Source organism: Schistocerca piceifrons, chromosome 3 (assembly GCF_021461385.2).
Source record: "Schistocerca piceifrons isolate TAMUIC-IGC-003096 chromosome 3, iqSchPice1.1, whole genome shotgun sequence".
In the NCBI taxonomy this organism is placed as follows: Eukaryota; Metazoa; Arthropoda; class Insecta; order Orthoptera; family Acrididae; genus Schistocerca; species Schistocerca piceifrons.
In genome coordinates, this window is record NC_060140.1 from 469,982,902 (window position 1) to 469,995,409 (window position 12,508).

Consider the following 12,508-nt stretch of genomic DNA (forward strand, 5'->3'; position numbering starts at 1 on the left):
TCCCATGTTCCTTTGATTTTATTTATCTACTGAGACTAGCTGTCAGTATTTTGTTTTCAGCTGGATCATTATTTACTTTCCTTTTGGTCATCCAAATTCAAGTTTCCACATTCAAAATATCTTGCTAAAGAAGACGTCAGTACAGACACTCAATTTATACAGAAACAGTTCTTCAAGAATGGCAAAGTAACAAACTTTCCTGAGGAACTACAAATGTTCCTTTACGAAATAAATGCACAGAAACTTACTGTTATACTGAATAGACGCTGTTTAATAAGATTTCTCAAGTTTACAAGAACCATACTGTTATGATGAAATTCAGGAAAGCTAGGCGATAAGCTGACTGCAGATGCAAATGCCAAATTGGTGATGTGGCACAGTGCTATAAAGGACAAATGAGGATGGAGCTACAAGAAACTATGCAAGAACAGGATATACTCATGCTAAATCACAGGTTTCTATTTATGTACACAACAGAGCAGGCCCTCAAACATGCAGATGATAGAATGGTACACAAAGTAACAACCAATAACAATAATATGATATTGCTCTATGTGAGTACAAAACCCTAGAAATTGCAAATCCTAATATCTGACCAGCTGAAGAAACTTGATAGTCGATCAAGCTCAGCTCAGAAATAAGTTTTAAATACAACAATATTGAACCTTAAAAGCAGACGTGATGACAGTACAAACTTCCCGTGTGTACTTGACAATGAGGATCGAAGCTTGCACAGAAAAGCTGTAAAAATTGTGGAAATACACAATTTAGACAGTGTATCAAGTTTGGAATAAGTTCCTTCCTTCAGATGAGTTTATCACTGTACCTGGACAGCCACCAAGCAGCCAAGTCGTATCCAAACTGAACAGATTAAAGAATTTTTAGGATTTTGAAGAATGTGATCTGACATGTCACGTTAATAACCCAGGTTATTGTTTATTAACAGGTGATGAAATAATTGTTGCTCTTATCGACTAACAAGACAACAAGGAGGTACCTAGCAACTAGGTCCATGCAAAGAAAGGACCATCCAGTGAGTAAGCTTTTCATTGCTCTGAAAATTGCTGTTAAGTGCTTGGAACAGCAAGAAGAAAATGGCACTGTCCAAACTGTAGGCCTACTTTATAGGCAAACAAACTTTTCAAACTACAGTATAGAGTCAGTTCTCTGAGTTATTTGTAAGGAATGTGATCTAAAATATATGTGTACAGTTTGTCTTTGATCCCATGTTTCTTTGCTTCATATTACTGTGAACACTGTTACAATATGTTTTCATAAACATTTGAAAACCCAATTACCCGAATACTCCCATCCCGAACTGCTTCAGATAATAGATCCTCTATGTAGTAGTATCAAGCAGTGAGTGCAGAGTATTGGCACACTGAGCATGCATGATACCAGTGGAATGAGAAAAAGATCACGACACAAGAATGTGGTGGAGCTAGAGGACCGAGAATCAACCCAAAAGTCAACAACAGAGACACCTACAGCAGAAGACATCTGTGGATGTCCCTGATGGGCTGGTAACAGATGTCACATTTTTCCTTCCCGGACTTTACTAGAGACCAGTCCCCTGACGTGTTAGGTGGGCAATCAGCAGACAAATCGAATGTTGCTTATTGGGAATACGATTTGCTGGAACTTCCATGCTGGTGGGCTTCATCAGCTTTCTCATGAACTAGGGATATCCATGTATATGAGACAGTCCAATTAAATATTTCCTGTTCCAACATTCAAGTGGTGTTACATTAAGCTGTGTGCGCATTTATCTATCGTTATTACAGTGAAAGTGTTACTGATATACACATTCTGAGTATTGCAATGGCTGTCTAAACATGTTGGATTCCATATAAACTATCAGACTGACAGACATAAGAAAGTATTTCATAAGTGGTTTTTGGTGGCAGAGTTAAGTTTAAGTTGGTGTAGCACATTTTATCCATGTCTTTCCTTATAAAAATCCAAATGCTTGTTCCACAAATTTACATTTATCTCAGCAACAAAATGAATTTTTTTGAAGGCAGTAGATGTATGATGTCAACAGACAAAAAAAGTGAACCGTCTGTAAGGAGGATGCAAAAAGAATCAAGCTGGAGGCTGTAAAATGAAAACAGATAAAGGGATCATAATGCTAATGCAGAAAGAAGAAGGTGAGGTCCATACAAGAGTGCTGAGGCACCAAATTCACCACTAAAGGGACATAGGAACACACCCACATGACGACAAAATGAGCATGTGCATGTATTGACAGTCCAGCCCATTCAGTAGTGTGAAAACAGAGAAATTGAGGCTTCAAAAGAAGAGCAACACAGTGGAGCGCATTTCCTTACAGCAGAAGGAGTGTGGGGAATGGGAATGTATCAAAGAATGGCATAAGCATACTGAGAGCACTACATGTCTGTTGCAATGGTCAACATGTGGCAAAAGTTTGTCAAGGAAGTATGATTGGAGGTCACTGGCTGATGATGCATCATCTGGAATGCCACAATACATTACTAATGTCCAGCAAGGTGGATGCCCTCGTTATTGAAGACTGACAAGATACAGTGGCAGCCACAGCTGCAGAGGTCAGACTGAGTCTCAGAACTGCAAAGGACATGAGTGCTACTCTCACACTTGTGGCATTCTTTGATGAATTTCCATTCCCTGCACTCCAGCTGCAAAGAAATGGACTCCACCCTTTGCTCTTCTTTTGAAGCTTCCGCTTCTCTGTTTTCAGAGTGCAGTGGAAAGTCAACATGTGCACGTGCTTGCTCTGTTCTCATGTCTTCCGTAAGCAATAGCACTTCAATACTGCCAGGTGTTTTCATTTCACAGCCTCTGGCTCATTTCATTTTGAGGGCCCCTTATATATTTTTTTATACTACAGATGCTGCAGAAAGTGCTATATCACACAAGAGCTAGTTGATGACATCATTTTCTTACGCAAAAAACATTTGATTACCATAAACCAAATCAAACCAATAAACGTTCCAAGAGAACACCATGCATTCAAACAGGAACACCTTTAACTAACAAATCTCCAGGATATCACTTCTCAGCAAGACGAAGATGGTGATTCTGAATCATCCAATAACACAAGCTCCTGTTGTTGACAACACGGAGAAAGTTATTCAATGTAATGCTGTATGACCAATGTGTGCACAAATGTGAATGCTTTTTATTCAGGGAAGGATTAGCTGAACTCCTACGTCTCACCAAACCTGTTCTGGACTTTTCTCCAAACAGAAAGCAATGATTGTCTCCAAGAATCTAACTCGAGACCTTTCGGTATCCAATGAACAACACTAACCACCGAAGCCCAGAGATGAGAATTTTTTTAAAAAATGTACTTAACTCCAGAGCTGGTGTCACTATTACTTATATGCTCCCACTTTATTGTAGCTTCTCAATTACAATAATGCATCACACAATGACCTATATGCTGACTGAATAATGGGACATTCTCTCTTATTGTTGCTGCTATATCATGGTCAAGGAATAACAGAGTTATGTTCTGGGATTGTGTGTAATCACAAAATATGTACATGAAAGCATTCACACAGCATGTTAACAACATCTTGCAAACATCTTGATGATACTAACCGAAAATGAATGTCTTGCAAATGTTTTTCTACAGTGGCATCTTCTAATGCCCCGGACTTTGTATCAGGAGGCAGAAAAGCAGTCCCGAAATCTTTCAGGCCTTCAAAGCTGAGAGCAGTGGCCTCTCTCAGTCCACCTACACGTGCCCCTCTAAATACCAGTGCCTGCCAGAAAGGCATAGCCCAACCAGCAGGAAGAATTATATCCCAACCACATCCAAAACCTGCAAACATGATAATAATACATCTTAGTCAAAAGGCTTACTTAAAGTCTGACAGTATTTAACACACAAGTAATGTGAAATTTGTAAACAAATTAGCTTTTGTAAGGGAAGTTTACTTAATGAACTAAAAATTTACTCCTATTTGTCCCAATGAAAACAGCAGCAACATGTTACTCTATTCTGAACATACCTCCCGATGCCTAAGATGCAGATCGATGACAAGGTTTTTTCAGTCGTTCGAGGAAACTTAAGGTCTGCTGGCAAATGCTGCTCACACACACATAACCACAGTCTCTGACTGCCGAGGCCAGACACTGAACCTGGTCTCGGCAGCCAGAGACTGTGGACATGTGTGAGAGTTCGCGTGTGTGTGTGTGTGTGTGTGTGTGTGTGTGTGTGTGTGTGTGTGTGTGTGTGAGAGAGAGAGAGAGAGAGAGAGAGAGAGAGAGAGAGAGAGAGAGAGAGAGAGAGAGAGAGAGAGAGAGAGATATTTGAGCATAGCTTGAGGCCATTAATAGTATTTATTTCAACAAAACCGAACCACGGAAAAAAGATATCGAAATTTAAAGTTTTAATGCAACATATTTTCTCTTTAGAAAAGCTGTTTACTCTTTGAAGTCTGAACTGCATCATATGTGAGAAAATTCTTTTACTGATAGATATGTTCTACAAAACACAATTCAATGTAATGAATACAATTCTTACACAAAACATGTTTAATCCACACTTCCATACTACTAGTATGAAATGTGAAAATACGGTAACTGTGCATTACATTAGAAGTGCTGAAACGTTAAAAAATAAACAAATAAATAAAAATAAAAAAACTGCAAAGTTCTTCTACGTAGTTATTGTTTTGTAGTATATACAGACATTCAAAATTTTGTTAGTGTAAAGTCATTGCTACAATATGAAAAATGAAAGAAGTAATGGTAACAGCTCACCAAATAGTTGAGGTACTGAGACAAGACATGTAAAAAAGGTTGAGAATGTTTCTTGCTTTCATACGAATCCTGCTCCACAGCAGACAGAACACCCATTTTGCATATACACCTGCAAGGCTACATTATCCCAGCTGAATATTTTGTACCAGCAACTTGACTAGGGCGAGGGGAGGACTGTGAAAGGGTAGCTGACAGCTGGGAGAGAGAAGCAGCAAGCACATAGGATAGGAGTGTGGCATCAGTGAACTTGCTCAGCTACAGACAGGGGAGTAAGGTGCAGTGCACAGTGACTTAGAGGAGTTGATTAGGAGGAAGTGATAGAACAGAGAAAGAGGGAGACAGTGGAGAGGATGGTGTGAGTGCTGGGTAAGTAAAGTTAAGGACATGAGGCACGGGTGGAGGAGGGTGTGTGTGGGGGGTGGGCTGGTTTTGGGGCTAGGAATGTAGATTGAGTATAGGAGGATTACGGAATTGAAGGATGTCATCTGAAGGATAATCATATATATATATAATTCAGAGAAGCTGGTGCTTGCGGGAAGAATCCAATTAATGGTACATGTTTTGTCAGTGCAATGGACAGATCTTCCCCATGGATCTTCCACAAGAGCATGACCCACATGGCAAGGGTCCGTGGGTACTATGCATCCACCCAGCACATTCTAGTCCAGTCTAGTCACAAGCATATCGTGTCCTACCAAGGGTGGGGACATCAGTGAAAGCTTGTCATATTAAACACCAACTCTGCTGCAACTTCTACACATCTTTTTATGTAGACATGATCACCAACCAAATCTCCACCCAAATGAATGGCTACCACTAAATTGTGACCAAGAGCAGAGCTGACCACCCAGTGTGAAACACACTGCCCAAAACAACATGCTCAGTATCAATGGCTATAGTATGACTCTTGGTATCTGGATCCTTCCTCTTAACAGCAGCTTCTCTATGTTATGTGTACTATTGTTCTTTCAACACACCCTTCGATCCCTCTTTCCTCCTGGCGGCAATCTCATCCCAACCTCAATCTCCACTGGCCTCTGTTCCATGATTCTAATTTCATCCATTATGCACTCATACCCTGCTCTCTTCAATATCCTTAGTCCTCTGCCTTATCGCCCTACCCCAACCACTTCTCTCTGTCATTGTGCCTTGTGCACAAATCCCCCTATTTGCAGCCAAAATGAGCTGACTGTTCCCTCTTCATTAGCTTCACCTCTCACTTCCTACCTCCCTTCTCCTTCACTCACTCCATCCGACAGACCCCCCTCATACCAGTCGAGCTGCACCATTCTCAGTCTTTTTTTTATGTGCTTACCTGTGACTCAAAGCCTCAATTATCTGGTTATTTGTTACTTTTACTACTTCCATTATTTGTGTTACACTGAAGACTATCTATTACCACATATTATTATTATTATTATTATTATTATTACACTTTAAATCTATGAGTTACCCAATCGTTTTTTAGCTCCATTCTGACTGCCAGGTCTCTGCAGAAGGAGAATGGGTACTTTCTGCCACATAGGACCCTCCATTGATGACAAACTAGCACTGGTGTCTCCAGTGTCATGCTCGTCAGCTGCCTGCAGTGGGATGACGTTATATGACCTGTTGTGAGCTATGTCAGTTGCTGATGGTTTTGACGTTGTGACAGCATCTCTCACTGTTGCTGTCCACAATGGGCTGACAACAGACTGTGGAGGCAGGGATTGTAACTCTGATCCGGGAAGCTCCTGTGACCACAAGACTGTAAACATTTTTTTAAAATTTATACGAACATAGTATACTACTTTATTCATTGTTTTCTATTTGTGTTCACAGAAGTTAACTACATCACAAACAAAACTCATTTCTATGGGAATACGCAGGCGGTGATGAAGATGTTTGGTTTGTGGGCGTTCAACTGCGCAGTCATCAGCGCCCATACAAAGCCCCAAAATTTACACAGTCTCTCTTTTTTTCACAGTCCAATCTAGACATTGTCACGAATGATGATGATGATGATGAAATGATGAGGACAACACAAACACCCAGTTCCCAGGCAGAGAAAATCCCTAACCCGGCCAGGAATTGAATCCGAGACACAGGTGGTGGTCCATATTTTTAATCCAAAACTAGTTTTATTTTCCTTCAATACCCATCACTAGTCATTTCTTTGTAATGACTAGTTTCAGACAATCACGTCAATTTTCAAACCATGGCCTTAGACACAAGTGTATTCATACAGTTTCCAGCAATGTACATGTACCCAAAGAAACCAAGTAATGGTTATTATTGCAACTGTAATGGATACTGAAGGACAACAAAGATTTTAATAACCCAAGCTTCTGGTCCTACCCTCCATCAGTATGTTAGAATCTCAAAAACAGCTTGTATAAAATGCTTAATAACAACTGATGTGATATGACAAAGGTTGGTTGTAATGTAATTTGAATTATCAGAACATAGAGGGGTGCATACATATACATAAAATATATCAGACAATGACTAATTTCAGCTAATAGAGATTTCAAAATTGAACACTATGAGTATCATACAATGTCAGAAATAAAACCACTTTCAATACATACAGATTGCTCAAACCCTTTCCACAACTTCTGAATCTCACAATTGTACTAAATTTTCAGTACATATGTAGCATCTGGTAACAATGATTTTTCCACCTTTTCTGATGCAATCAAATGATCTGTGGAATCTGCAACCGGTATTATTCACATCCAAGAAGTTTTTGTTCCGTAGTGTTTACATAACATCAATATTTGTTTATTGGCATTCGGTGTTTCTCTATCGATGCATGACACTTACAATGGAATATTTGACACTATCACTTGCATTTACATCTCACAAGTGTCATTTTTGCGCACACACACACACACACACACACACACACACACACACACACACACACACACACACTGTTTAACTCACAAAATGTCAGAACAGAATCATCCAAGGACAATTTAATAATGGCAGTAGCTTGTATGTAGGCAGCTCTGTGCAAACTTCAATGAAGATGAACTAGACTTTATAAAAGCACTTGTTTTTACAGTGGGCGGCTTTTAATAAAAAGGGGAACCAGTCTACAACCATGACTGACTGCCATAACAATTTCTTTAAAAACCAATTTGAAGGTGTGTCACAGCCAGCTTCCTGACACACTATTCTTTGTTTTAAATTTTGTATCGTTCACTTCTGAAGATACTTACAAATCCTGTCACAGTTTACATCAGTTTCCAATAGGAACAGGCACTCACTACTTACATCATCCATCTGATTTTGTAGCTCTCTAACTTACTTTAAACCTCTATGGACAATTTGTACCAACATATAGCGTCCATAATGCACATGAAGGATTCCAACAAACATGTTTCTTCATGGAATTATACTCCACATTTTTCATGGAACCAGAAGTTGCATAGAGCACACTTGAAATCATTTGAGATATTTTGTCAACACTTCTTACACCTTTAAATTAATAATACTTCTTTTATAACACATTTTTACACTCTAAAGTTTACTTACTGCCTTATTATAGAAGTAAAAAAACTTAAGAAATGAAAGCCAAAAAACTACCTACCTAAATATGACCGGCTGACAATTTCAGTACAAAAAAGGGATGAATCAGTAAATCTGCAGCAAATTAAATCCTTGCCCCCTCCCCATGGCCCCTTACAGCTCAAAAGAAGGTCCAACTCCATAAATTATTTGAACTGTCATCCTAACATTTGCGTTACCAGATAAAAATGATGGCAGATCATCAGGTATCGGGAAAAATGAGGCAGTGTCCTCTTGCCAACAAATAAAACACAGTGTAGATACGTATACTAAAAAGGTTACATTGCATGACATACTGGTGGTTGTTTTAGTCAGATGTGTCCCTGATGTTAGATGCACCTTTCTTCAACTGTTTTAACATACTGTTTCACATATGACATGCCACATCCGCATGAAATGTGGTCCATACCCAGCTTCTGAAGACCTAGATCATCTTTAACATTACAAAGAAGACTTTCTACCTTTGTCGATTTGAACAAAAAACTCTGGATGCCTAGTTTCCGTAAGAGTCAACTAATCTTTTCAGAGACTGGGTCAGCCTTAGGTAGGTAAGTAATTTTTTCCTTTTTTTTTCCTTTCTCAGTCTCAACCTCACTTGATTGCAACACTGCTTAATTTGTGACCCTCAGATCCCATTCCTACAGAATACAATTCACAGGTATTATAATATAATTGGATAGATAAAAATACCTACTCACCAAACAGTGCCATGAGAACACGCACATAAAATAAGATTACACTCACGCAAGCTTCTGGAGGCAGTGGCTCTCTTCTTCTTCTTCTGGCAAAAGGGTTGAAGGGGAAGGAAGACAGGTGAAGGAAAAGGACAGGAGAGGCTTAGAAAAAGGGGTAGCTTTCAGAAAAGTCATCCAGAATTGTGGGTCAGGAGAGACTTACTGGGCAGGACAAGAAGGAAAGAAAGTCTTTCCTTCTCATCCGATTCAGTGTTTCCCGACCCGTGATTCTGGACGATTTTTCCGAAATGTACCCCTTTTCCTAAACAGGGTTGCCACATGTTTCCCCAAGTTAAGTTCTCTGATATTTCACTGATTTCCAGACAAGTAGCATTATTCCCTGACAAATTCTGAGAACTCAAGGCTAAGTAAAGACATAAGTTGACAAAAAAATGTGAGGACTTCTATATGTCTTCCCTGTGTGAGCAAGAATCTCAAGTAGGTAAATTGACATCTTTTGTAATGAAGGGTGTTTTTAAATGGAGAAATCAAGCCAAATGGTATGTGTGTTTCATTAAGACATTGTTGTTATTTTATTTCAATAAAACAGAACATATTTGATGATGACAATATGCATTTCCTTGGAGTCACAAGACAGATTTGAAATACCTTCACTGATTTGAGAAATAACCTCAGAAAAAAGTAGACCTGTTGAGAAAGGTATATATAAGGCAGGGAAGAGTTGAGTAAACCAACACTGTAGGTGACCACCAATAAAATGTTGGTTCTACTATGTTCGTTATATTTGGTTATTACTCACTATACTATGTCTATTATTTTACAGGTATTGTGTGAATTTTCTTTCAAAAAATATATGAATACATAGCATACAAACTGCCAGCCACTGCCACAATTTTCTTCTTCTTACCGTCCCTACTTTCTAATATATAAATTATTTTCAAAGTGCCAAAATGTACTAGAATAAATAAAATGTCTATAAAATGCTGCACTGTACAATGTACTGGCAATGAGGCAGTCACAATTCCTGAAATCCATTGTCCATGGCCTCTGGCCTGCTGAGGAGCACCAAAGTCCTGGGTCCTTGGATGAACCACAAAAATCCACCGCATTACGTCACACACAAACAGACTCAGCCTGCAGGCAGATTGGTGAGACAAGATCTAACGGGCAAGGCCTGCGCATTAGTGGGAAACGATGGGCTTCAGATCAACAGGCCCTATCTGTTAGAGATACCTGCAGAAAGGCCTGCAGTTTTGGTCCGTCATGGAAGTCCACCAGTGTGGTCAGTTATTCATTTGTCACAGACACCATGCTCATGAAATGAGACCACGGTGATCTATCCGTGTAACAGATAACTTGCGCAAATACTCTGAAAGTCAATACTAGTGAGGATAGGTAGCAATTCACCATAATGATGATTGATGAGCTGCAGAGAGGCACGTAGGAAAAGCAATCATACTCTCACAATTAAATTTCCGACCAAAGCCTTCGTCAGAAAACGAGAGCATACACACATCCACCCAGACACATCACATGCACACATGACCACCATCTCTGGTCACTGCCTCAACAATCTCTGAGAATCAGATCCGAGCAAACCATTCCTCATGCCTCTCTGGTCCTGTTGGCAACTGCTTGGCTAATGGCAAGAAGTGGTGGCAGCACTGACTGCGAGCTGAGGGGACTGGTAGGAAGGAGAGAAGCAGTAGGAATGAGGGAGTAGGGAAGTGGTACATGTACTCAGCTGTGCCCAGCCAGTGACGATGCATGACACCTCAGTAAACAAGACATTTCATCTACTGAGACAAAAATGAAATTTTTCCAGTGTTCTTTTTCTTTTTTTTCAAATTTCCCTGATTTTCATGTTTGAAATTCCCTGATTTTCAGAACTTGTTGCAACCCTGCTAAACCTCTCCAGTCCTTTTCCTTCACCCCTCTTCCTTCCCCTTCCAATCCTTCTGCCAGGAGGAGGAGCCACTGGCTCCGAAAGCTCGCATAAGTATAACTTCCTTTTATGTGTGTGTTCTCCTGCCACCACATGGTGAGTAGATTTTGTAATCTGTCCAATTACATTATATTGTCAAAAACTGATTAATTCATAGGTGTGGTAATTCCTTCGTGAGGCTCTCCCTGAATGACAGCAATCAAGACCTATGGACCTGAGTCTCTAGCACATGATTTCTTTGTGATCCATAATGATGGTTCAAGGTGTGGAGCTAGAGGTCAGCATATGCACTGTGACAAAGGGACCTTCCCATTACTTTCATAACAAGCATGTCAAGGAAGTCTGGTTACGAATTTAATGTTAAGATGCATACTGCTTAAATTATCCATGAACTGCCCCAAATTTTTTCAACCCATCTGGCCACATCACAAGTGTATCAACCATGTATTAGTAGAAATAATTAGCTTGAATTTGAAGATTCTAGTATGATTCTTTCAAAGTATTCCATATATAGGTTTGCCACAAGGGGCAGTAACATACTACCCACTGCCACATCACCAGTTTGTTCACAGTACTTTCCGCAAAGCAGGAAATAAACTGACATGAGAATGTGCCTGAAGACTTTAGTGAAGCAACTGTCAAACTTTTCTGCAATTATCTTCATGATTTCAGAAAGTGAGACTCTCCTGAAGAGGGAGATCAAACTGAAACTGACCATAATATCTGTATTCCCAGAGCTGTAATTAGCCGAGTTGGTTTTCAAATTAACAAGTTGCGCATGTAATGTTCTACATCAACAGCAATACTCCGCAAGCCACCATATGGTGCGTGGCAGAGGTTTCCCTGTAACACTACTTGTCATTTCCTTTCCTGTTTCACTCGCAAATAGAATGAGGGAAAAACCACTGTCTATATACCTCTGTATGAACCCTAATTTTTCTTATCTTAAATTCATGGTTCTTACACATAATGTATGTTGGTGGCAGTAGAATCTTTCGGCAGTCAGCTTCGAATGCTTCACATTTTCTCAACAGTGTTTCTCAGAAAGAACATCACCTTCCCTCCAGGGATTCCCATTTGAGTTCCCAAAGCATCTCCGTAACGCTTACATGTTGTTCAAACCTATCAGTAACAAATCTAGCAGCCCTTCCCTGAATTGCCTCAATGTCTTCCTCCAATCCGACGTCGTACAGGGAGATTTCATCTCAAATCATACAGGTCAAGAGTGAATGTGACACATCGCTATTTCAAAGTTTGCTGAAAAAAATATATTTCAGAGTTCAACAAGATACCTCTCCAAAATTATATTATTTTGATTTTCTGATGATTTGTTAAAACGCTACAGACCTCTCTAAATGAGAGTAAATAAGAAAATGTCATAACATAAGGGAAAATTGAAAAATTGTAATAAAGAAATGAAAAGTTTCTTCTTCTTCTTTTTATTTTTTAAATACACTATGAAAATTTGTAACATTTGCGAATTTCAAAATTATGCTTTGAAAATATGAATGGTCACAGGATGTTAACTGTCTTCAGAAATGATAAAGTGGAAGGACTGCTA

General features: G+C 39.4%; 1 protein-coding gene across 3 annotated transcripts in view; it reads right to left on the bottom strand.

Moving 5' to 3' along the window:
* Positions 1–12,508, bottom strand: part of LOC124787850 (ribonucleases P/MRP protein subunit POP1) — a 77,085-nt gene that overhangs the window by 15,460 nt on the left and 49,117 nt on the right. For all 3 annotated transcript variants that reach the window (XM_047254804.1, XM_047254803.1, XM_047254805.1), the window contains exons 6-7: positions 6,206–6,499; positions 3,586–3,808 (exon numbers count right to left, since the gene is read on the bottom strand). In XM_047254804.1, the coding sequence (XP_047110760.1) occupies positions 3,586–3,808; positions 6,206–6,499 (517 nt within the window). The remainder of the gene's footprint in view (positions 1–3,585; positions 3,809–6,205; positions 6,500–12,508) is intronic.